This window comes from Salvia hispanica, chromosome 5 (assembly GCF_029641045.1).
Source record: "Salvia hispanica isolate PSC_SH4W2 chromosome 5, Shi_PSC_v1, whole genome shotgun sequence".
In the NCBI taxonomy this organism is placed as follows: Eukaryota; Viridiplantae; Streptophyta; class Magnoliopsida; order Lamiales; family Lamiaceae; genus Salvia; species Salvia hispanica.
This window is the reverse complement of record NC_142696.1, coordinates 16,393,254-16,420,144: the sequence shown is the minus strand read 5'-3', so window position 1 is coordinate 16,420,144 and position 26,891 is coordinate 16,393,254. Positions and strand designations below refer to the sequence as shown.

Here is a 26,891-nt window from a genome sequence, read left to right as displayed (position 1 = left end):
TCACTTCAAAATGTTAAATGATAAAATCAATGAAGGTTCAGCACATGCGTCAACCCTATTTTCCCCATTTCATTTAATAGTAAAGAACAAGTCTAATTTTATTTTTTAATTATCAATAAATTTATTAAATTAAAATAAATAATATTATAAATAATAAAATAACTTCATTAAATTTCTTAAAAATAATTAAGTAATAAGATGAATAATATTGGAATCTATTGGTTTGTGTCCAACAATTTTCAATGATATCGACTTGGAGGAGACAATTTTCAATGATATCGACTTGGAGGAGACCATGGACTTGTTCTTCACGGATTGAAGCAACTCAACTTGCGACCACCCAAAATTCTGGAGGCGCATCTTACGCTGGTGGATCACTTGCGACATCTGAACTAAACCGGTTTGTTCACCATGACAACTTAGTCATGTTGTATCATTCGACTTCAAGTACCATATTATGCATTACAATACATGCATACATGACGTTCGAGATGCAAGATCGATGCCACAAACATATTCGGCCTTTAATTATTGCACAACGTGCTTAAGCCACTCTGAAGCCACACTCCGCGTCTTTCCTTGCCGCCTCAGGCATTTGAGCAAATAATATCCTCTTCGGATCAGGGACACGTGATCGTCTTCTCGATCATCAGCCATTGTAGATAGATCTCACCCTCCAAGTAGTATCTCATATTATCTTGGCAGTTGTTGTTAGGTCAACCTGATAACGACCCACTTCGATAATACCTTACTCGAGCACATCTTGTTAAAAAAAACTTTCAATCTGAATACTCCAACATGCTATTTTCAAACAAGGACATGACCTGAACATGACAAGAAACCATTAACGACATGATACAATTTGGGCTGACAAGACACAATAATGACACAAATTTGATATTACACGATTGCCACTTGATATTATTTGATTCTAATCTAACTTTTAAATATACTATACAAAAATTTAACCTGATATATATATATATGAACTAGGGATGTGTTAAAATGACAACCCCTCTTAAAATAACATCATACCACCATTCCTAGCCAATCATTTGTACACGTGGACGAATAATCAGCTGCCATGTGGCAGTCATAAAAAAATCGTAAGGGTAAATTTACGCGGACTGCAACATCCAATACTCTAGACTGCAATATCCAATACTCTAGACTGCAAGGTGACGCGGACTGCAATATCCAATACGCTAGACTGCAATCTATAGATTGTTGTAGATTGCTGTCTAGCGTTTATACTATTGCATTCTAGCATATATAATATTGCAGTCTAGCGTGGTGTCACAGTGTCATTTTAAGAGTGTTGTTATTTTAACGCACCCCCAATGAACCTAACAAATAAATTAAATTAACTTTTTAAAATAATCATTTCCAATAATTAAAATAATAATAATATTATTTTTTTATGAGTTATTTGAATTCAATCCGAAATTATTAGATCAACTTACTGACGGACCTAATAAAATTTAACGTAAACATTATTAATTTTGTACATGTTTGTTTTAGATTTTTGTATCTTGTCGACTGTATAATTTCAAATACTATATGGCTATGAAGGATATCATAAATATCTGGCTTTGAACGTCGCAAACCGTGGCATCAAGTGAAGGGCAAGGCAAGTTAAAATATGGGCCATGTCCATGTGCAAATTTTTAACCTAGACACTTGGTTAATGCTTTATAAATTTAATACTACTACTAGTTTTCAACTTACTCTTGGTCAATGCTTTATTAAGTTTTTATTGGTTTAACTTTAAAAAGGTTTGAATTTGATCTGGTTTTAAGTCAAAAGCATCATCCTCATAAGTCATAACCACACAAATAAAATGCAATCGCCTCTACAACTGTACTAACTCAATCGAGCAACTTTTTATATAGTTGAAAGTGACAGAGATTTATAAACATTATATGTGGATCCAACTCTTTATATGTTGATGTTACAGTCCATAGAAGTGGTCTATGGCTATTTCATTGCGACACAAGTTGCACTTTATTAATGTAATCATCATTAATGTCGAGTGAAAAAACAACTTAATTCCATATTGGCTGGATGTAAAACCCAAGCAGCTAGATAGAAAACTAATTTTCGTGTCAATCCACATATCAATAAATTTAAAAACCTTTTCTCTGTACTAAAATAGGAGTGGTCTATGGCAAATTTTTTGAAGTAGTCGTATTTGGAAAATCGTGTCCTTAAATGGGGCAAATTTTTTTAATCCTGAAAAGAGCGTAACAATTTAATTATGCATTCTCAGAATGCGTAACTAAGTATAGTGTATGATTTTTTTTTTTTAACTAAGTAGAGTGTATAAAAAAATAACCGTGATTTTTCCCTTTCATTTCTAATATATTGCTGTTTGGAGGATATATTTAACAAGACAAAAGAATAGACTATATAAAAAAGATTTAGGAGATTTGGAATAAGAATATTAGTTTGTAGGAAATATCTAAAACGAAATATAAGAGATTTGATATTTAAAAGATATTTGAAGAAAATTTAGTTGATTTGATTAAGATTGGAGCGTGAGATTAAATAATACTAGTATAAACTATCAAAAAAAACAAAGTCTAATATTACGGATATAAATACCATCAAATCAAATTTTAATATTATATGGTATTCAAGAATAAAAAAAAAATTGAATTTCACACTCCAGTATAAATAAACGTCCTAAACCTTTTTCATAGTACTATATTTTTAAAAATATATCCTACAAATAATACTTATATTTCGACAAATTACAAAAAATCACAGTTATATTCAAATCTCTTAAATCACCCACAGAAGTAAAGAGAGAAGTACGCGTATCCCTTTCAAAAAATACTGTTGTAAGTACTTTTTTAGTCGCCTACTAAATACTATAAAAAATCCATAATCCTACTAATGAGTAATGATCGATATAGCCTATAGGTCGGAATAGGGCTGAGGAAAAATACCAAAATATCAAAATACCGGCCTTATTGTACCGAAAAAATACCGAAAATATCGAATTTTTGATATACCGTGACTTTCGGTACGGTATGATACCTTATCGAAAGATTTCGATAAGGTAACGATATGAATTTTCAAATACTGCGGTATACCGCTGCATACCGAAATTCGGTATATACCGTAAATTAAGGTATATTTACGGTATCTACCGTAAACTAAGGTATATACCACAAAAATATAAACACAATTATATATAAAATATATTTTATATATTTTTACATTATAATATCTATTGTGAAATATAAATATAATTATGAATAGATTATATTTAATTTATTTTTAAAATTATAAAATATAAATAATATTCTAGAAACTCTAATTTTCTATTTTAATTGATGTTGAAAGTCAGGTATACCACAAAAGTAAGATATACCGAACTTCGGTACGGTATACAGAAAATGAGGTACGGTATCAGTATGGAAATTCGTCATACCGAAAATAAGGTATACCGAAAACTTTGGTAAGGTAAAGGTATGATTTTTTTGCATACCATATTTACGGTAAAGTATACGGTATGGTAATTTCAGTCTACCCACCCCTAGGCCGGAAAGAGTCACACTTCCAAAAATTACTCTACGCCATTTGTTCGTCAACCATCGAGACATTTCTTCGCGCTGGTTTTATTTATGAATGAAAACTTCAAATACAGCTTCTCGTTGCCATCGTTGAATCCGGGGTCTCTCATTAAATCATTCAAATTGATTGCTTAACAAAAACTTTGCCTTATTCAATGATATTGAAAATCATACCATCAAGCACAAATCATATCATAAATAGTCGAGGTGACAGAGGTCACATGAAGGGAATTAATACAAATTTCCTTAAAAATTAATTATATCAATTTTAATTTATTATAAATTTAAATTCAAAACTAGGGAGATAAAATCATAAAAATAGAACACATAAATGTATTCTAATTAGTTTCTTTAGCAAATAAGGCATCTATTGTTTAGACCATCCGCAATAGCGGATTAGAGCACGGACTAACGGTTAGGGCATGGGGACGTCAACTATTACGTTAGGCTAACGCAACGGACGTCCCGAAGTAGGACGAGCTCTCATCCGCGGACTTAAACCGCTAGCCGATCGCTAGTTCGCTATAGCGCGGACACCGATTGACTAGCCAATTTTTTTTTATTTTTTATTTTTAATTTTTTAATTTATTTTATTTATATTCTATATTTACAACTCATTGCACTTCATTGCACCAACAATTAAAATGAATAAATCGTATTTGTCAATTTATTAGCTTGGTTGCGGCTAGTCCTAGTGAGGCTATTGTTGGGTTGTGGTTAGTCCTGATGATGTGTCAGGTTGTGGGATGTCCTAGTTGTTGGCAATTGAAACTAAAAAAATAACATATAACTATCTCACATTGGTATCAAGAGAAAACTAGTACATAAATCTCATGGACCATTCCTCTTATCACCAATTGGTTTAGGATGGAACCCATGGATTTTTATCATGGTATTAGAGCGGGTTGCCGATTGTGGGCTAAAATAAACTGACTCAGCAGTATATCTGGACTGAAACTGAAAAAATTGACTGGCCCAGCAGTATATATGGGCTTAATATTTGGGCCAATTGTCCAACTGATAAGAAAAAAGTCCAACCCCTCCAAGCTTCACCTTGAAGGGTTTGAGGAAGGGTATTGGCAATTGAAATTAAAAAAATAACATATAACTGTCTCACATCGGTGTCAAGAAAAAATTGAAACTAGTACATAAATCTCATGGGCCACTTCTTCTATCACTAAGGCTATGCTTGGTATGATGGAATGGAATGGAAGAATGGAACGACATTCCTACCTCCATTCACACAAACACACACACACACACACAACAACTCACACAACACACACACGCAGCAACTCACACACAACACGCACATAGCAAAACACACACACACACACACACACAACAACACATACACACAGCACACACAACAACACACACGCAGCAACACACACAACAACAAATACTCACACACCACCACATACACACACACACATCAACACATACATACACCACATATGCACACACTCATTTACATGTATCGTACAAATTTATATGATCCAAAATATTGACAAAAATATTTTTAAATAAATATTTTTTTTTATAGAATCAACATATTAATTATTCATATTTCATTCCATTCCATTCATATATTATTTTGTAGTTACCAAGCATAGGAATGAAATCAATCAAGGAATAACAATTCCATTCCATTCGTAAACCTTACATTCACCAAGCACAAGAATGGAATGGAATTCATTCCATGCCCACCTTCATTCCATTCCCATCTCTATTCCATTCCCTCCTCATTCCATTCCCATCTCTATTCCATTCCCACCTTCATTCCATTCCCATCTCTATTCCATTCCCTCCTCATTCCATTCCCATCTCTATTCCATTCCCTCCTCATTCCATTCCATCATACCAAGCATGGCCTAAGGGGCTACTTGGTATGATGGAATGGAATGGTGGAATGGAATGTGATTCCTACTTCCATTCTATTCATTTGCTTGGTGTGATGGAATGAATGAGTGAATGGATGAAAATGCAAAGGAAATCCAAGGAAATTGATATTTCATTCCTATCTTCATTCCATTCCAACCTCCATTCCATTCCATCATACCAATCATGGCCTAATTGGTTTTAGGATGGAACCCATGGATTTCTATTACTAGTGATGTGACAAGATGTGTTTTTGATTAGTCATAGTGCTAGGCTATTGGTTAGTCCGTCCTACTGTGGATGCTCTTGACAAGATAAAGAGAAATAGGATTCCGGATCCGATTACAACAAAGATGTGAACTCCCTCAATGCATATGCCTACCTATGATCACCTCTAGCTTATTAGGGAATCACTTAATTAGACTAGGCCCCCTCCTGAATGCACTCAATTCGTATACTCCCTCCGTCCTTTATTAGGAGTCAAGTTTGATCGGGCACGAGTTTTAAGAAATGTAAAGAAAAGTTGGTTGAAAAAGTTAGTGGAATGTGGGACCCATTTTTTTATATTGGTTTTATAATAAAATGTGAGTGAATTGAATTAATGGAATGTGGGACCTACTTACTATTTATGGTAAAAATGAAGTGTGACTCTTAATTAGGGACGGACCGAAATGGAAAAGTGTGACGCTTAATGGGGACGGAGGGAGTATTAGTTTTGATTACCGGAGTATCCTCCTAATATACCTAAGCTAACTCCAAAACCCCTAAGTGTTACACCCTCTCATAACCATAACTTCTCTCGAATATGAACTGATCACTAGTTGTTGGTTAAATCATCTCTCTCGATTACAATGAACAAACAAAAAAAACTCATATGTCAGCTAGATAATTGGATTGTAAAAACATAATTGAACCAATAAAATATGACACAGAGGTAGGCAGACATCAAAACATAGAATCAATTCATCGACCCATTGTGATCATCACCAAAATCCTACAAAAATGTTTAGATACACATCATTCCATCAACAAACAAGGTCAAATCCATGAAATTGAGGATAGCGTGATAAAAACTAGACTAAAGTACTCCCAAGGATGAATTGGATGGTGGAGAGTCTTCCTCTTCAAGAACATAGATGATTGGGACTCCTTAGCACTTCAAGACTTCTAAAAATCAGCCAACTGTAGGAACAAAAGCAACTGCCCCGTCGGGCGATGTGTAATGTGGAATAAACCAAGGTGTTCTCACCCTAACTCGTAATTTTGGACTGATTTCCCAACTGGGAGTGATACGAATCCGGGTAGCGCTAAACCAAGGAAAGTGAAGAGAAGAGGTGACAAAGAGCCAAGCCGCAACTGGGGTCAGATTTGAGCAAAGATTCGCCTATCCATATGATGTCCAAATGCTTGTCAAAGACCGCCATTGTCTTCGCCATCGAAAGAGCTTCGCGTGAGTACCTTGCACGCCTCAATCGGAGCTAGGATGAGGAAGTTATGGTCGTTTTACAAAAGTCGCGCAGTCCAACAAGCAAAACGCCCGACGACAGTGAAAACGCCCGGGCAATGCCCCAAAACGCCCGGCCGGGCGTTTTGCCTCCGAGAAGATTTCAAAAAGGCGGGATTTTGAATTATTTTGAGTGACTTTTCATATTCCAACCCTAGTTTGAGTGACTTTTTATCTCCCAATCTCCCACATCTATAAATAGGGCCTTTTGTATCTTTTGTAATAGATTAGAGATTAGATTGAGTTTAGAAAAAGAGTGTCTCCTTTGTGAGAGTCCCTCCCCAAGTTGGGTGAGATGAATGTTTGGAAAAATCCATGGCCGGGCTATGGTTACTTTGTGGTTAGCCCGGGGTTAGCCACTTGGTAAATTCACAACTAGCACCATGTAGCTAGTGGCGGAGCTTGAGTGAGAGTATACCCTAGGGGCGGAGCTCAAAAGAGTATACCTCTAGTGGCGGAGCTCGAACAAAAGTATACCCTAGTGTCGTGTAGCTAGCGAGTGAGTCGATATAAATGGTTACTTGGATGAAAGTTCCCAAGGGTTGCCATCATCTTTTTGGTGGAGGTCCTTCGGTCTCTAAGAGGTCATTTGTTCACTCCTCAATTTCTTCCATTTCGATCCCCCTCGCCCTTTCTATTTTTGTTCTATCTTTTTGTGGGATGGAACACCTATCCTTTTTAATGTACTTTTTATTTAAGTTTCAATGTAATGTGTTTTTATGTTATTGTTGTAGTATTTTTAGTTTGTACCAGTTTTTAATTGTGTTGTTGCTTTTACAAGAACAAGTCTTGGGCTAATTTTGGAGATTCTCATCAGGGAGTTTTCCCTTTAAGCAACGCCCAGCTCAGGCAAAGCTCCTGTCTCGGCTTCTTGAACTTCGTTAAAGCCCATTTTCATCTGTTTTAACTTCAAAATTTAGACAAGCTCATTAAATCACCTAAAATAGTGCATAAAAAGGATGAAAACCTATACATTAAACCACAAAGCAATCAATATCCCATATTAAACACCCACTGAAACATCCTAAACCATTAGTTTATCATTTAGATGTAATATGTGTAATTAAATACTTTATTCACACACTACTAAGTAGTCAAAGAGCTTGCCATAAATCTCAATGCAAAATTAATAAAAAAAAAAAATGGTTGAAATGTTGATAAAAAAACAGTCCAATATTATTAAAGAAAGAAATTTATTAAAAATAGATAGTGATTAATATTTTTAGAAAAGTAAAAAAAAAATAAGAAATTTATTAAAAATAGACAGTGATTAATATTTTTTAGAAAAGTCAAAATAAAAAAATATAACTATTAATTATGAACTAATAGAGGATACTTTAAACAAATTTATAAACTAAGTATTTGAAAAAAATGAAGCAGGGATGAATGAGAGGTGCTAATGGGTCAGCAACAGATATAAACTGATTTGTGATTTGTTGTTACAGAAAAAAATGCATTTAATTTGGAAGCTATGGACTATAAAATAAATAAACAAATTCATGGCTAGTACTCTTTCGGTTACTTCGTAGTTGATATTTTTTGGTACAGAGTTTAAAAATTTGATGTTTAATATTTCCTCCGTCCTAATAAATACTAAGAAATACTTGGTTTTCAATAGGCCTGTCAAAATGGATATCGGGTATTGGATATCCGATATCCAAATCCGAAAAAGCCGGATAATTGGATACCCGAAACTCGATTTTTCGGGTATCGGATCGGGATCGGGTAGTGAGAATTTTGGATTATCGGGTATCGGATAAATTACTTTTTTTCTTATTTATCTGATTTTTTTCTAAAATTAATAAATTACTTTTTATTATAATTAAATGTAATTTAATTTCTTAACTACAATTTAATTAATACTTAATAGTTAGTGTATAACATATGTAATTTAATTTTTTAATTATATTTTAATTTCATTGACTTGTGATATTTTGAATTTTTGATTATATTATTGTTAGATCTTGATTCTTATGAATTACTTATTAAATTGTGAATTTACAAAGGATGAATGTTTGAACTTATGAATTTTGATGGTTATTGACTTATTGTGGATGGATAAAAGATGTTAATATGTATAAATGAATTTTGTAATTTTCAAAGTTTATAGTTATTTTCTTTTAAATTCGAACTATTACAAGAATTTTGTATTCCTATAAATTTGTAGTTATTTTCTCTTAAATTCGAGCTACTATAAAAATTTTATATTTCTAAAAGTTTGTAGTTATTTTTACTTGAATACCAGTACTTCAACTTTGTATTGAATTTGAATTAAATAATATTAAATAAATTCTAAAACTTTGTAGCTAATTTTCAAAAAAAAAAAAAAAAAATCAAAATCACAATTGGGACTGGATACCCGATTTTTCGGGACTGGATACCCGAGTCGGGTATTTGGGTACCCGAAATCAAATTCGGGTCGGGTATCAGGTATTGGATTTTGGGAATTTCGGGATCTGGTACCCGAAAATTTCGGATCGGGTATCCGCGGGTATCCAATTTGACAGGCCTAGTTTTCAATATGAGATTTTATACAGTGTTATTTTATGAGTTAATGAAGAGAGAGTAAAGTAAGAGAGAGGTACAAGTAGAGAAGGTGTTATTTCCATTTAAGGAAACGTTTCAATTTTAGTAGGACAGCCCAAGAAGAGAAACGTTTCATTTCTAATGGGATAGAATAAGTCTGTTATTAAAGTGATAGAAAAAAGTAGAAAAATGAGTATATTAGAAAGAATAAAATAGGAAAGAAAAAATGTAGAATAATTATTACTCCCTCATCCTACAAAAGATGTTACGCTTGTGGGAATGGGATGATATGGTACTTTAGAAGGTTTTGTTTTGTGTGTCACGTGGAGAGAAAAAAATGTACTCCCTTCATCTCACTAAAGATAACCCATTTTCCTTGGAACGGAATAAGTAATTTTAATATTAATGTGAGAGAGATTTTTTTTTTTCAAAATTGAAAACGTGATATATTTAGTTGGACAAACTAAAAAGAAAAGTGTGACATTTTATTTGGAATGGAGTGAGTACCATATATGGAATGACTCAATATAAGGAAACTTTTCAAAATGAAAAAAATGAATCAACTATGAAGAAACAGAGCGAATACTACTTTCGTTATACTCCCTCTGTCCCATGTTACTCGCACTTTTCATTTTAGGCCGTAAATTTGGGATTGATTTTTTAGTGTAATAAAATTAGAATTTTAAATGTAATGAGACATCACTTAATAAAGAAGCTCTTGACTTAATCTAACATATTAATTAAATACATTAATTCTAACTTAAAATATAAATAGTGTAAGGAGTTTGTGACGAGCCGAAAAGCAACAGTGCAAGTAACATGGGACGGAGGGAGCATTTAAAATGTCCATTTTCTTGAATGACACATTACTTTAGGTAAAGTTTTAACTAGAGAGAAAAAAATAATTGAATATTTCTTTTGGTTTGACCACAGGTTTTCCGACCCCACCTTCGGCGGAATTAGATTAATCATACTCGACCAAGCTTGCAGTCTGCGGATTAAGGCCGATAGTCTTCCAACGGGTGGTGAGGTTTGAACTCGTGACCTCAAAGTCACCACAGCTCCGCACTGCCAACTGCGCTATATCCCGTTGGTAAATTACTGAATATTTTAATGATGACAAAAAAAGAAGATAATTTATCCCAAAAGTAGTAATTTTGATTAGGATCAATCAAAAATAAAATATAATCACTTTAAATAGGATGGAAGGAGTATTTTATACTTTTTGAAAAAATGACTAGTTAATAAAGCCAAAATTATATACTCCATGAACATTTAGTTTGACACGAGTTTTAATACATAACTGGAAAAGTAAGAGTGAGATAGAAACAAATTTTTTTTATATATTATTAGTGGAGAAATGAGTCTCACTTCATTAGATAGAAAAGACTTTCGAAAATTAGAAAGTTCATTACATTTCAGTGACGGATAAGAAATGAAATAGTTCTTACTTTTTGGAGATGGACTAAAAAAAATAGTTCATACTTTTCAGGCACGAAGGGAGTATTAAAGTAGTAATTTTTATTTTATATAGCCTTATTCCACCCTCTATCAGTTAGTACTCCCTCTATTCTATGGTAAGTGTATTCTATGACAAGTGAGATGCCTTTGATGAAGTACTGGTAAGTGTATTCTATGACAAGTGAGACGCCTTTTATGAAGTACTGGTAAGTGTATTCTATGACAAGTGAGACGCCTTTTATGAAGTACTAGAGTCTTAAAAAGTTATAATATTCCTTCTTATCTCATAATAGGAGTCATATTTAAGGTGAACATAAAATTTAAGAAAGGTAAAGAATAGTGAGTTAAAAAAATTAGTAGAAGATGAAGTTCACTTTTTTATATTAATTTTATAATAGAGTATAAGTAAGTGAGTTAATGGAACGTGATACTTATTACTATTTATGATAAAAATGAAATGCAACTCTCGTGGAATAGTGAGAGTATTAATATTTAAAATTAATATTTAACATGAGGCGAGAGTATGTATGAAATATAATAAAAGAGTCGATAAGCCCATACAAAACTAATTACTAGTATATCACTAAACCACTTGGGCCAACAAATTTTGTAGCCAGCCCATTAAGACGTACCTACGCCTCCAGCATAATGAAATGGTCGTCTTCAAATGTCAAACCCTAATTCAAATGATTACTCTTCGCAGGCTTCGTAAACCTTCTAAAACGGTAACACTGATCTACGATGCTACCGCCGCTCAATTCAGCACTCAAACTTCTAATTCAGCTCCAACGTCGGCCAAGTTCGACGGCCTAATCAATTCCGCCGGCCGCCGGGGAGATTTCGCCGCCGTGCGCGACCTCCTCTCGCAGCGCCTGACCTTCGGCTGCCTCAACACCGCCAACACATTCAAGTTCATCGCGAGCGGCACCGCCTCGATCGACGATCTCCTCTGCAACCTCGCCGCCCTGGACGACTGGTTCACCAGGAAGCACGCGCACGACGCGCTGGTCGCACAGCTCGCGCGGCTGCACCGCACCGATGAGGCGCTGCGCGTGGCGGTGGCGATGGCGCAGCGGAGCTTCGGCGCCACGCCGGTGACGTTCGATCCGATCGTGAACGTGCTCGCGAAGAGGAAGGAGATGGACGCCTGTTGGCGCGCAATCGACGCGATGCGAGCGTGCGGCGTCCGGCCGAGTCCGACGGCGTACCACTACGTCCTGTCGGGGTACTGCTTCGTCGGCGACGTGGCGTCCGCGGCCGACACGGTGGAGAAGATGGAGGCGGAGGGGATGGAGATCGTGGCGGAGACGTACGACGCGCTGGTGCTTGGCGCGTGCAGGACGGGGAGGGTGGAGGTGGCTGTGGCGGTGGTGCGGAGGGCGGTGGAGAGTGGAGTGCGGGCGTTGTACTCGACGTATACTCACATCATAGGGGAGATGTTGCGCCGCGAGTATTACGAGCAGGCGGCGGAGTTCGTGAGGATTTTGGCCGGAAGGAATGAGAAATTGGATGCGGAGATTTACGGGTATCTGGTGCGGCGGTTGAAGTATAAGAGAAGAATAGAAGAGGCTAAATCGGTGGCGGAGGAGATGGATCAAAGGGGATTGCCGGTTGCCGATTTGAAATTAGAAGAGGATTGAATAGTGTACTTGAGCCATGAGTCATTAATTAACATTAATCAAGAGTTAATTTCAATTAGTAATCCCCACATATGTATAAATCATTTTCTTGAAAAAATAGCAATTTGTCTCACAATTGAGATATGGTCAATTGGATATTCAGGAATTTGTTTCACACACAAACCAAATAGTATATAAAAGTTTAATCAATTTCCAGGCAACTGCATCGAGTTGAATTTCTTTATAATGGAAAAGAGAGAAATAGCCCACATAAGATTTGGGCATGCATTACAAATAGCTAAAATCCAAGTTTTGAAGTCAGCAATCAACAATTAAGACTAATTCAATAAACTATGCAACAAACGCATCTACTTAATTTCATACATTCATATGGTCATATCAAACATGTCATTATTTAAGCTATAGTCAATCGTCCAAACATATATTGAAAATATGACTTTATCCTTTAACATTTGTTTTTTTTCTCAATTAAGACTCCTACCACCATTGTTTTTTCTTTATTCTTTTAGCACTTTTAATACTAGCAATATAATTTTCAATTTACCCTGTGTCTATGTGATTGTAACCATCAATCTATTGGCGGAAAAAGGAGAGTTCCATTATATCTAAGGGAAATTGGTCTCTAAAACCATAAACTTTGCCCAAAATTTGGTATTTTCCATTAACTTTGAAATTGGTATATAATATCACGAACTTTGTATTTTGTTTGGTATTTCCCACGGCATGTTTATTACTATATTTGGCTAACTTACGAGGCTTTTATCATACTTGACACAATTAAATCAACGTGGTTTTCAACTTGACTTTTTATGCTACATGTTATGAACTTAAAAAGTGGTTTCAAATATTATAAAACATATCACGATTGCCTATATTAAATAAGATTTTGATGAAAATATCTTATTTGAGTGAGTTTGGGAAATACCAAACAAAATGCAAAGTTCGTGATATTATATATCAATTTCAAAGTTCATGGGAAATACCAAATTTTGGGCAAAGTTCATGGTTTTAGAGACCAATTTCCCTATATCTAATATACATCATTGTTGTTAACAATTCTACTCTACCAAGCAGAAAAACAATTTTTTCTACCAAGCAGAAAAACAATTTTCAATTCTTGGGGTGCCAATACAAACAAAGTCGATTATTAATATCCAATCCTCTTAACTTAACTATTACAAAATCTTTTCTCAATCGAGCATTGATCGTTAAGAATTTCGATGTCAAATCGATGTTTGTTTGAGAAACAGGTTAAATGATCTTGTAGCTCAAGTGAAGATGATTCCAGTCATGATTTCGATTTCAATGACCAATCATTGGATCAATTGGAATGAGTCCCCAAGAAAACAGAGTTGACTTTTGTACTAATAGGATAGAATTATTGTTAAGAGTTAGGGATTGCCAAATATTAATATATAAAGTATATGCATATAAAATTAAGATGAGCCTGCAGGCCGGTATGCCCTCCAAATGGCAGCCCTCCAAGAATTCCAATGTCCCTCTCACATAATCCATCTTCAGTCAGTCCAAGCAGAAAAGATCAAGAGCCTGTCCTAATATTTTATTTCATTTGGATAAATAAAGATTTAGTTGAGTTACAATATTGTTCCAAACAAAGCAAAAGTCATGCAAAAGGAAACGTATACCGATGGACGCAACAGCCATGGAAGGTGCTCAACCTCCTCTGATGGTCTCCTCAGGGTTTCTTCCGGCCGCAACGCTGCTGGAGTCGCTGATCCTCGTCTCAGATGACGTGGCATCGATCGAGAAGGCTCCTTTCCTGCAGAGAAAGAACATCTCTGCGATGATGAGAAGGATAAGTCTACTGTCCTCGTTGTTTGAGGAGATCCAAGAACAAGTGCAGAAGCAGCCACTCCCACCCTCTTCAGTGCTGTGCCTCACCGAGCTCTACTCCGTTATTCGGAGAGCCAAGATTCTGATTGAGAGCTCAGTACAGGGCAGCCTCTTGTGGAATCTCATGCAAACTGAGAGCATCTCCAATCAGTTCTATACCTTGGTGAAGGAGATGGCGAGGGCGCTTGATATCCTGCCTCTCAGCTTGCTCGATTTGAGCGCGGATACCAAGGAGCAGGTTGAGCTTCTCCACAAGCAGGCAACGAGAGCCCAGCTGTATGTGGACCATGTGGAGGCTGAAACAAGGGATCACCTCATCCGAGCTGCAGTCGCAAACAACGAGGGGAGCCGGAAGAGCAAGGGATTCGTTGATCTAGTCAGAGTCAGAGACAGTTTGCGCAGCATGGGTGTGAATAGCCCAGAACAGATTGCACAAGAGGTGTCAAAACTAGAGGCAGAAGCAGAGAAGCAAGCAGGGACAGGTGGGCTTGTAGTGGTTTCTAATATCAACAGTCTCATCTCCTTGATATCAATGTCGAAAACTAGTGTGGAAGAGAACTCGAGAGCTCACGTGGATTTGAAGAAGCGTAAGGTGCCCACAAGCAATCGCCAAGACCAGTCGTTTTCTAGTTTTATGGCAGTGAGCGTACCTGATGAGTTCCGCTGCCCGATCTCGCTTGACTTGATGAATGATCCTGTGATCGTGGCATCGGGGCATACTTATGACCGGAGTTCGATTGCACAGTGGATCAATTCCGGTCACCACACGTGCCCAAAGAGCGGGCAGAGGCTGATCCACATGGCTCTGATACCGAACTACGCATTGAGAAGCTTGATCCAGCAATGGTGCCAAGAGAACATGATCCCAACTGCTGCATCAGAGGTGGAAAGAAGTAGTAGCAAGAGAAGGTCTAGTGAGACTGCTGTTGATCATATCTCTGTAACTAAAGCTGCTGCAGATGCTGTAAAGATGACGGCTGAGTTTCTAGTAGGGAAACTAGCAACGGGATCGCGGGATATCCAAAGGCAGGCAGCGTACGAGCTCCGGTTGCTTGCTAAAACTGGAATGGACAACCGCAGTATAATTGCTGAGGCAGGAGCTATTCCATTTCTGGTCACTCTTCTAGGTTCACCTGATTCGAGAATCCAGGAAAATGCGGTGACTGCATTGCTCAACCTCTCCATACACGAGAACAACAAAATGCTCATCATGGCTGCTGGAGCGATTGACAGCATAGTGGAAGTTCTGCAATCAGGAAACACAATGGAAGCGAAAGAGAATGCAGCAGCAACAATTTTCAGTCTGTCAATAATAGGTGAGCATAAAGCAATAATTGGTGCTCACCCACGAGTTATTCCAGCATTGGTGCGGCTCCTAGGGGAAGGAACAGCTGCAGGAAAACGCGATGCTGCAACAGCGCTCTTCAACCTTGCACTCTTCAATGCTAACAGAGGCAAGGTAATAATTTCGGGCGCAGTTCCGTTGCTTATTGAGCTGCTGACAGATGATAAGGCAGGTATCACAGATGATGCTCTAGCAGTGCTTTCCCTTCTCTTGGGATGTGCTCAAGGACTGGAAGAGATACGGAGGAGCCGTGATCTTGTGCCCCTTCTTATCGATCTTTTGAGGTTCGGGTCTTCCAGGGGGAAGGAGAATGCAATCACCCTTCTACTTGGACTCTGTAAAGATGGGGGAGAGGAAGTTGCACCAAGACTGTTGATGAATCCATACAGCATTCCTTCTCTTCAGAGACTAACAGCAGATGGCTCATTGAAAGCTCGACGAAAAGCTGATGCACTGCTTAGAATACTCAACAGATGCTGCTTTTAAATCCCACTTCATGTTGGATGTTAAATAGTCTTCAATTTATTCTTCAACTTCTTGTCCCTAAACCCTGTTATACCCCATTGATCAATATCTTCTGTAAATCTGTACACAGCACCGACATACAGATTATTTCTATTACATAAGCAATACCTTACTTTGTATTTTGCATCCAAATATCTGAAACAAATGTGATAAAGTGTTAGCAATAAAACAAAAATTGAAAAACGAAAACTGAACTCAACGAATTGTTTACCCAGTTCATCACAATGTGGCTACATTCAGACAAGTCAAGTATTTTCCACTGGAGAATTTCTACTGATATATTGCGACTTACAGTACAATGAGTTGAGCTATATATAAGTAGGACTAAACTCTTACAAGTTGAAACCTAACATCACAACCCAACATGAAGATCACACCAATTTCAGTGCAAGAAATGAGCTGCAAACCCAACAACACACCTACCTGTCATTGTCAAAGTTTCAAGCGCAACTAATCTGCATACTTAAAAAATGAATAACCATATTAGATTAATGAGTCGCAAGGTAAAGAGCTTGAATCAGTTAAAACCAGAATTAGAAAAGTAATGGAATAGGTACAAATAGGAGCAGCAGGAAGAAGTACATTAATTTTGTGTAGCTATCTTGTTTATTTAAGAAATGAAGCTGGGAGTCTTGTTGATGGTTAAACAAGAATTGCATTCAGGAGGTGATGGTCATTTCTCCTTTCCTAATAGTATAAGCAAATCAAATCTTAAAATAGAAAATTATCTAGTAACAACACTGAACAATCACAAATTAGCAAACAAACCATATAAGCAAGGATCTAGAATACATTTCTTCTGAGGGAGATCAGGAAGAAACGAAAACAACTATACCAGTTGAACGTTCTTTACAAGATATACATATAAATTACATCAGGAGCTATCACCCTAATAATCATACAAATGCTCAGTCAATACAATATTACAAAAGGACAGGATCTCAAACAGGTTCAACTTGTGTTCAACCAAGCAGCAAGGTGGAGCAGCCACAGGAAACCATTGCATTTATCAGTGAACAATAATTCACATGTTGCAAGATGTGGAAGGATTATCTTATAACTCTATCAATTCCAGTTCAATGCGTCTCCCCCTTGTTTTGTAGTTCCAAAACCAAGTTCCACTCTCCATCAACTCTGCCTCAATAGGCTTCAACTGAATATCTAAACCTGAATTGGGATTTCAAATGATATACTACAATTAGTAACGTGTTTAACATGCAAAACATTTCACTAGATAAGTCATGCAAAACATGTTCGGCATACACAGACATCCATATTAATCTACACACTCAATATATGATAAAATATACGTACGTGTCTTGTGTACTGAATGAATTCCCTTAAAACAGTCTATTCTTTCTGACTTAACTTAGTCTATCATTGCTGTACCATTCCAACACAAGCATATGCCTTGCCATTTTAGAAGTACTGCATATACCATAGAGTTCCACGCATGAATCCCATCTCATACTAGACTTAAGGACAAACTTAAGAATCTCTACCATGCTTGATAAAGACACGTAACCAGAGACCAAGCAACATTGGGAGAAAAGAGTTTGATATGCAGATTTCGCACTGACAGTAAGGCTTCTACTGAAACCTAATGTCATACTATGTTAGTTCCAATTGATTTCAGATAGTAATGAACTAAAGATGATATCAGAAGTTGTACTTTGAGTAGTATTGTGGATGAGAATCAGAAGCAAGTGGTTTTTGCACAAATAGTTGAAAAATGGATGCCAAACCATTGATTTATGAAGGCTTCAAAAAAAAAAGAAATCGTGTACAGCAGCTATATCCAACATTAACCTGAAACTCCTTGGGAAATCTCCAATTTGTGGCCATCTGGGACATCAAAAGTATAATTTCCCTGCATAGGAGATAAGAAAAGTTGAGATTCTATGGATCTATTCGCTAAGCATTTTCTGGAGGGAATACACAAAGACTTAGTCATGGTAATATGCTATAAACCCTGCCTTGGCTGATCTTTGGGATCAGAAGTGAAAAGCACAAAAAGTTAGAAGCCCACTAATTTTAATTAAATTATTTGAGATATAACATTATGCAGAGAATAAGACCACTTAGAGTCTTATATGATATCTACAATAGAGAAGAATTCAAGAAGCTCTTCTTCTTTTACCGTGTTGCTTCTTATTACAACAAGGGCATTTATATTTCTCATCCTCACTAAAGCTTTCAGTGTAGTAACTAGTGAGGGTTGACTATCTTTGTTACTAGCTACGTATGATTAATATCAATGCTCCAGATTGAGTTGAGGGGAAGTGTTTGTGTATATATAGATGCTTCTTTGAAAGTTTTCCCCAACATCAATGTTTCTACCGTTGATTTAACAGTCCCAAAATAGACTATGTGTCGGTCCATTTCATATTCGAATCGTACAGCTCTCATGAGTGCCAAATACCACCAACGACATGAAACCTTAATGATCCTTTATTTTCCATTACTCAAAAAACATTCCATATATACCTAAGATTCTTTTCTTCTAGCGATGATATTGCTTTAGGATCTAGAATGTCAAATGCATTTATGTAATGCATGTAAAATTGCTTCTAAGAGAAGGATAAGGTACCTATGTCAAATATTAGAAATGGAACTGCCAAACTCACCTGTATTACAACATCCTTTGCTTCGAATTCAGCATTTCCATGCAGTATTACTTTTAAAGCCTCAAACCGCTGCAAATCATGCTTCCAGTATGAGTTATCTCCTGAATTCCAATTTATTCCATCATTCAGGACTTTTACATTCTCTAGCTTGCACCTAGCACACCTGGATTAATGAAACTTCATTTTAGTAAAATCTAGAACCTTTCGTATTCATCTCCGTAGTTCATTAAAATTGGGCATATAATACCTCCTTCCATATTGTAATAGAGCTTCACCTATTTCATTGGTTTTAGTTGAGCCCACAATATTTTCAGCTAAAACGACCAAACTTCCATCAAGCTGCATTAAGTGAGAGACATCAGTAAAAGGGTAAACTAATGAAGAAACTATATGCTAGCAAGTTTAGAACCTGAACATTTCTCCATAGAAACTCAGCAACCTCAATTTGCAACTCAGAACCCTTGGCTATTGAACCACCCACAAACTGGCAAAAAGAAAGCAGACAGAACAGTGGTTCACTTTTCTGATTCCAAATATGCTCAAGATGAAAAAATAAATAAATACATGCATAAATACAATAGTTTTATCAGAAAAGGGGCCCATGATCAGGGTTGATTTAGATTGAAAAGGAGCCCAGATTAATATTAATTTAGCAGGATGAAGAGAGATAGTCCTAATAGCATTATCATGAATTTAGAACCTTTTGACTGATGATTTCCCAAAGGGGCCCAAGAGCAGGATGAAGAAGGATAAGATATGGTGGTCCACAATTAACATACATTTCATTATCTTCTACCTGCAAAACAGGAAATATTATATAAATAGAATGAAGCTCAAGTATACAAAATAACGTGGAAGAAATGATGGTTCGATAAAATTGATCAGATATATCATTAATGTTGAAAGAAATATCAAATTTACCTCAGGAATTGTTACCCCACACCGAGAAAGTAAATCATAAGCATTTCGCATCATGTCCAATAGTGCACCATCTGGAGTCTGATATAACAAGTTGGTGTAAGAGTGCTTTAAGCTTATAGTGAAATATAAATAAATAAATTTATCATGACCACTCAATAAGCAGTTTTTTTTTTTGACAAACGAGCTCATTGCATGCTGATTTGAATTTATAGCAGAGACAAAAGTGCACAAATATGACTGCTATACAAAACACACATATTACATTTAAGAAGACATAGTAAGCCAGGATCATGGAAAACTATTAAGAGAAAGTTTTCGTATTGGCATTTTTAATAAACAATAAAAGCAAGCATGACCTCGTTTGTGAAAAAAATCATAAAAAAAATCTATCATCAAAAGGATAAGTACTAAAAAGTTCATCAATTTGGACCTGGTGCAGAGACTTATCAGTATGGCGCCTTTTCTTCTTAGCAGAAGATGTGACCTTTCTTCTTTCATTGTATACAATGAAGGTATCAAGATCATCTGAAAATAATAATTTTCATGGTCAGCACAAAATTCATACTCCCTCCGTCCCAAGGTATTAGACCAACTTTCCTCTTTGGGATGTCCCAACATATTAGACTCATTACCTTTTTTAGCAAAAAGCATCTATCTTATTTTATTCCCCACCTACTTTTTTCTCTCTTCTCTCCCCTACTTTTTCCCTCTCTCATACTTTACTCTCTCCACTTTAACTATTTAAATATCAATTCCTTAAATCATGTGCCCAAAAGAAGTGAGTCTAATACTCCGGGACGGAGGGAGTACAAAAATTCCTAAAGAACTTGCAATGCACTGTACATACGACCAGACCTTCAACACCTTTATAACATCGAGAAGAATATCTGTTGGTGAAATGATCAGCAATATTTTGCATTGTACATTCCAGACGGCCTCCGGGGACACTACCACATATCAAAACATGAAGAACACTTCAGTGAATTATCACTATGCATATCAAAAGACATGATAAAATAACACAGATCATATGTTATATGAAGCTATGGCCTATAACAACTCCCCAGAATACTTCATTATTACTGGCTGTTTCAATTGTTAAAATCTTATTTTCAGACAAGTGAAATCGTGATCCACAGACACAGTCAACTTTAATTAATAAGAGATTACATGAGAAAAGGTTATTAAAATGAAAACCTAGTTGATAGCTGATTTCATTGTTATAATGCATATATTGTGTACATCTTCCAGCAGCTTTTAGCCTGGACTAAACCAAAATGTTTCAATCCAGTTTCAAGTTCTACCAGTATTTATGACCTGACTGTGATGAACTTCATGATTTCTTTTTCTCTACTTAAAACTTCTCATATATATGACATTTTTCAATGTTTTCATTTAGAGTTCATGGACACATATTAAAATTTCTGAATAAACTTTAAGCAGATCTTCTACTTACACGAAGAGGGGTATCATATATTTTTAAGGACCTATATAAAGCATAAGAAAATAGTCCATCTTTTAATGTCAAAATATTAGGGAACGAAATCACTGTAGCACCCCATTCATCTTCAGAATTTTCTCCGTGATATTCAGTGTTTTATTAATATATATCCCAGGTAGAATCATAAACATCAGCGGAAAGTATTGAGACAATATTATAACAAATGTTGAATTGACAGCCATGTCATGGTGTAGATTAAATCATAAGTAGCTTAACTTGAGTGAAGATTCCTAGGCTTTACCAGTGTTTGATTCCAAATTGATCCATATATGTGATTGATTTTTTAATATTAAGCACCATCCCCGGCAAACTTCTCTCGTCTGTACTTGATCCAATAAGCTCTGCAGAAGCTAAATCCACATAAAGTATATTTGTGTTGGCAGGGAACTCTGCCTGTAAACTTCACACAAGGAAGACAATGCAAATTAGAATTCTGTTCAAGAAAAATATGGAAGTTTTGACATTTAAAAAAAAAGCGAGCATGAGAGATCATGGCTAGTGAGTGAGAGTATTTCTTGGGTTCGCTATTGCAAAAATGAGTTCCAGGCAGAGTAACTAGGTAATTAACAAGCAGCAAAGCATTTCCTTAAGGAAAAGAAATATACTTAGGAATTGGATTGAAGGAGAACTTTTGGTATATAAAATATAATCCACAGAAGGCCTGACGGTCAATCAGCTTTTGAAACTATATAGTTCACAGGTAATATTCCGAGGACGCCATCATGATCCATGACAAGCAATATAGGCTAATGGATGTGGATGTGCATATCCATGGCCTTTTATCCTACTGACGGTGCATACAAATTCACAATAATTACATTCTGCAGTCCTAAATTACACAGTGCAATCATAGATAGGATGCTAATTACATTCTACAGATCATCTGAAATGGTCAATCAGTGGCTTTAAAGTCATACAAATTACGTCCAAAGGCAAAATTGATAAAAACTTGCAGCTTTAATTGTTGATCATGACAAAAGATAAGGCGGTTCGTGGTTGAAATAACAGAAAATGAAATAGCATGAAGAAGAGAAAGTACCTTCCGGAAGAATGGGGATCGACACTGATTCCAAATTTTTCGAACTCCGTGTATTCAATACATGAGAAACCATAAGCCCATTTATCATCTAAGTTCTTCTTCTCAATTAGGACATTGATGCCTTCTGTTGCCCCAGGATTTCGTTTACACGAGGCAAATCCCAATTTCTGAAAAGACAGAAATTCATCTAAAATACTGAGCTGTAAAGGGTATCCGGCTTCTTCCTAGCTTTGCTATTGACAAATTTGATCACATATACGCACAAAGAGAAGACCAAAGATTCATGCAGCATATGTTGTGCAACAAGAACCCAGCCCTAAAAGTGTACCCCGTCATTCAACGGCGGATGATGAAGATCACAGCCACCATTTTTGTTATATACTGGTAGTGATTAATAAGCAACTCATCATACAGCTATGTATGAAAGACAAATAGAGTCCATAGAAATATAATAAGATGAATATAATCCATAATTTAGTTGCATATTTTATGATTTATTCTGTCTAAGGAACTAAGTAAAGGTACATGGCACTCTTTTATGTTTCACTCACTCACCAAACCCACTGTTAGCGACAAACCTTAACATAATTCAACTACATTTAAGGGACTCATGAAGTAGACCACGGTTAGAATTCATGTTCTTGCCTTTCCATGGTGCAAACCAATTCCAGCCAAAGCCAATAGAGTTATATCCGTAGCAGCTACAACATTACTGTAAAACCCCAATATTAGTACATTCTCCAATAAAAAGAAAATAAATAAGAATGAACTGACCTGATTTGTCTAACAGTAACTCCTTTCCTTGCATGACTCCGAAACCATTTAAAAACCCCTTTATAGTGGGCCAATTTCCATATCACACCATGACCTCCAGGTTTACATACGGGCTCAAGAGGTCTTTTGACAATCCAATGACCATCTTCAGCAGCAATAGTGGGAACAAGTGGCTACAATGAACAACAAATAACATAACATTTCTACTAATAAAGAAATTTATTTAATAAGTATGAATATCAGAAACATTTTAGCGCCAAATTAAAACCTGTTCAAAGAGTTGAAAATTCGAGCTTCCCCGTCCAAACCATCCATGCCTTTCACAAAGATTAGTAATGTGTTCATGGTTGTTTTTTGCAGAGCTTGTCATAATTGCAACAGGAGTGATGCATTGTTTCTTATACAACTTGAAGTACAAGAACTCTCTAGCCTTGCAGAATAGAAATTTCCAATTAAACACAATCGATGTATTTTTCATCCCTTTGGACCATTGTGATTCACAAATAGAATTATATGTGGTTGATATATTGAGCCAGCATACCTGAAGATCTCTTATAAGGCCTTCCAACAAAGTTCTCCCACAGTAAGGAAGCATTGCAGCAGGAAGACATTCACCAGTTTCAGGGTCCACCAGGCCAAGCCTATCTGCCGACCCTCCTAGAGGATAAATTTCTCCCAAGTCAGGCAAACCCTGGAAATGGGTTAAAAATGTAAAACCAAAGAAACAAAATCCAGAAATTTATCCCCCTTGAAAAGAAAAATATAATGATCTGACCTCAATCCCCCAAAAAGCAGCTTGAGATGCATATTCAGTGTTTTCAGAAAGATCAAGAACAGAGGGCGGATGAATTTCCACAAATTGACGTCTCAACGACATAGCTGTTTGGCCATTCCAATGGGTGGTATGCCCTTCCTGAGTAGATTGAGCAAGCAGCTCTAACACTGAAATCTGATATCTAAAATGGGAACATGTGCTTAGGAGTAACATCTACATTGGTAAATTTGATATGAAATGGAATTTCTTTAAAACATCAAAATGAAAAGTTGGTAGGCACAATTTTACAAACTAGAAACATAACTATATTCCTTGTTTGACCCTAAGGATTTAATTGCCACAATAAAACAGTGGAGAAACCAAAGCTATAATCCTCTTTTTTATTTACCATATTTGTTGATCCGAGCGATTGCAGAGTTGAAAGAAACATAGATTGCATTATCAAAGCTTCCAAATAAAACTAATGATCACAAGTACTAACCCGATTATTCCACCAATACAATCATAGAACTGCTCGACTTCACCAAGCATCTTCAGCAGAGACCTCAACGCCGCTCTCTTTTCTTGGCCCACACGTTGACTTCCAACCCCGCCGTTCCCATTCCCATCCCAATTCTCAATCATCTCCGCCAATCCATAAAGCGCGCTTTTGAGAGAAGTCATCCCCATTTGAATCTCTCCGCTCTCAAACTCAGCCAACACATGCTCCTGCCCCGCCGCCGCCACACATTTAAGCAGAAACAATTCACGATCACTCAAATTCACCCCTGCAAAGTGAATCCTCCACGATTGGAGAAAGGACTTGACCCTAGAATCCGAGTCGATCACCCTGAGCTTGTCGGTGAAGGTGCGGCAGCCAGATAAGGACTCCCTGAGCCTCTTCAACCTCGCGATTTCCTGGTGGAAACTAAGGTCCGGCGGAGGCGCGTGCTCTACCGGCGCGGTGGAAACGCGCGGGATAGGGGCGGATGATGAGTGTGTGAGTAAATGCAAGTGATTCGAAGAAGAAAGGAAATAGTTGGAGTGGAGAGAAGTATACTTGTTGGAGAAGAAGAAGGAGTTAGAAGGCCTTGAATTGAAGGTGCAGAGTGGATTATTGTTTGGCAGAACTGAATAATTGGTTCGTGCCATTGCAGAGAGAGAGAGAAAGAGGGAGAATTGGTATTGGATTGTGTGTGAGTGAGTGTGTTTTTGAAGGGGAAAACGATGATTGTTTAGCTCGGATAAGACGAAGATGCGGGAAGCATATACTAATATTGAATTCGAATAAACTCGCGCAGAGTGAAGAAGGAAAGGGAATTGTGACGAGAAATCCTGATATCATGTTCATGGTTCTCATTGGCTGCCCGTATTCTCACCATTTGACGCTTTTCTTTTTACTTTTCATTTATTGTTTTCCCAACAGAAGATAGTAGTAGTTAAATTTCCAAACACCGATCAAAATCACTTAATTTTAAATACTTGCATTATTTATGGTACTATTATGGAGTATTATTTCCGATTTCAATTAAAAATGGAATTATGAAAATTATAAAAAAGAAAATTACTCTACATATTTATAAAAAAAATTACTGCTTCAGCAATTGGACGGTGAGTGATGTTAAAAAAAATTCTAATGTTGCTTGATCTGCTCCTGTTGAAGTCGGCCAAGTCTTAGACGATATGTTAAGAGCATCTCCAATGCAAATAGACCAGCCATAGGTCAGCCACTCTCTCTCCCTGCCACGTCAGCAGTACTAAAAATCCACCTGCCACATCAGATTTAGGCCAGCCATAGGCCAACCGCATTAAAAATAATTCAAAATATACTACATTTATGGAATTAAAATTACGATTAAATTACGGAATTAAATTTACGAGACATATACGGGAAAATTCATTAATTGCATTAAAAAAAGGTACATAGATAAAAAAAAATTACATAATAAAGAAAAAAAAACTATCGGCGTGCAGTCCTCCGTGACCACAACTCTTCAATTATATCCTTTTGGAGTTGAATATGAGCTTCCACTTTGCGCATGTCGGCATATTCCTTGAGGCGGCCGGCTTCATCGAGAGGTACCCCACGTCGTACGCTAGGGGTGGCCGTTCCGTGGCTTGGACCGGCTTCATCGTCATTGGCCCAACTAGTCAGTTGTATGCTTTTGTCTTCGACGATCATGTTGTGCATGATAATGCAGGCGTACATTATTTGGAAAACGCATCTAACATCCCACAAACGCGTTGGACCCTTAATTGCCGCCCATCGAGACTGGAGCACACCAAATGCGCGCTCCACGTCCTTGCGCGCGACTCCTGCCTTTCCGCAAAGTAGGCCTTCCTTTCATCACTTGCGTGTCTAATCGTCTTCACAAAGACAGGCCACCTAGGGTATATCTCATCCGTCAAGTAGTAGCCCATATCATGCCGGTTGTCGTTGGCCACAAATGAGACGGCTGGACCGATGCCCTGACACTTCTCGTTGAATAGGGGCGACGAGTTGAGGTCGTTGTTCGACCCGACTACCCCAAAATATGCATGCCAGATCCACAACCGGTAATCAGCTACGGCCTCGAGGATCATCGTGGGATTCTTTGACTTGTAGCCGGTCGTGTAGGCCCCCTTCCAGGCAGTCGAACAGTTCTTCCACTCCCAATGCATACAATCTATGCTGCCTAACATCCCAGGGAACCCATGCTGCTCCTCGTGCATCTGCATCAAATGTTGACAATCTTGGGGAGTAGGGCTTCGAAGGTACTGCTCACCGAAAATGTTTATCACGCCCTCACAGAAATACTTCAGACATTCCAGGGCTGTCGACTCACCGATGTGAAGGTACTCATCCCACATGTCTGCCGCGCCTCCGTACGCCAACTGCCTGATTGTCGCCGTGCACTTTTGAATAGGGGTGTGGCCGGGTCTGCCAACCGCATCGTGCCTGAAGCGGAAACACAGATA

General features: G+C 37.1%; 3 protein-coding genes across 4 annotated transcripts; 2 read left to right on the top strand and 1 right to left on the bottom strand.

Annotated features, from left to right (window-relative positions):
- Window positions 1–11,539: 11,539 nt before the first annotated feature.
- On the top strand, window positions 11,540–12,723 carry LOC125186746 (Tetratricopeptide repeat (TPR)-like superfamily protein). Its single transcript, XM_048083192.2, has one exon. The coding sequence runs from the start codon at window positions 11,607–11,609 to the stop codon at window positions 12,591–12,593; it is 987 nt and encodes a 328-aa protein (XP_047939149.1). The 5' UTR covers window positions 11,540–11,606; the 3' UTR covers window positions 12,594–12,723.
- Window positions 12,724–14,210: 1,487 nt separating this feature from the next.
- On the top strand, window positions 14,211–16,443 carry LOC125187680 (U-box domain-containing protein 1-like). 2 transcript variants are annotated; one of them, XM_048084305.2, is made up of 2 exons: window positions 14,211–15,906; window positions 15,965–16,112. In XM_048084305.2, the coding sequence occupies exons 1-2, from the start codon at window positions 14,242–14,244 to the stop codon at window positions 15,983–15,985; spliced, it is 1,686 nt and encodes a 561-aa protein (XP_047940262.1). In that variant the 5' UTR covers window positions 14,211–14,241; the 3' UTR covers window positions 15,986–16,112. The 2 variants fall into 2 exon arrangements, with proteins under 2 accessions (XP_047940262.1, XP_047940261.1); XM_048084304.2 differs by having other exon boundaries at window positions 14,211–16,443.
- A 658-nt stretch (window positions 16,444–17,101) lies between these two features.
- UGP3 (UDP-glucose pyrophosphorylase 3) lies at window positions 17,102–25,247 on the bottom strand. The gene is made up of 17 exons (XM_048086288.2): window positions 24,436–25,247; window positions 23,955–24,135; window positions 23,721–23,870; window positions 23,448–23,609; window positions 23,180–23,352; window positions 23,051–23,117; window positions 22,406–22,572; window positions 21,608–21,766; window positions 20,721–20,812; window positions 20,296–20,390; window positions 19,866–19,943; window positions 19,645–19,740; window positions 19,354–19,428; window positions 19,192–19,283; window positions 18,945–19,107; window positions 18,127–18,187; window positions 17,102–17,484 (listed from the first exon to the last, which is right to left on the bottom strand). The coding sequence occupies exons 1-17, from the start codon at window positions 25,083–25,085 to the stop codon at window positions 17,372–17,374; spliced, it is 2,574 nt and encodes an 857-aa protein (XP_047942245.1). The 5' UTR covers window positions 25,086–25,247; the 3' UTR covers window positions 17,102–17,371.
- Window positions 25,248–26,891: the final 1,644 nt, after the last annotated feature.

Bases quoted from the DNA above. Each gene is read 5' to 3' on its own strand.
- LOC125186746 (XM_048083192.2), top strand. From the start codon at position 11,607: ATGGTCGTCTTCAAATGTCAAACCCTAATTCAAATGATTACTCTTCGC.
- LOC125187680 (XM_048084304.2), top strand. From the start codon at position 14,242: ATGGACGCAACAGCCATGGAAGGTGCTCAACCTCCTCTGATGGTCTCC.
- UGP3 (XM_048086288.2), bottom strand. From the start codon at position 25,085: ATGGCACGAACCAATTATTCAGTTCTGCCAAACAATAATCCACTCTGC. The intron at 19,284-19,353 runs GTTCTAAACTTG...CACTTAATGCAG, and splicing joins TTCTATGGAGAAATGTTCAG to CTTGATGGAAGTTTGGTCGT. The intron at 19,108-19,191 runs GTATTATATGCC...TCATTAATCCAG, and splicing joins CTATTACAATATGGAAGGAG to GTGTGCTAGGTGCAAGCTAG.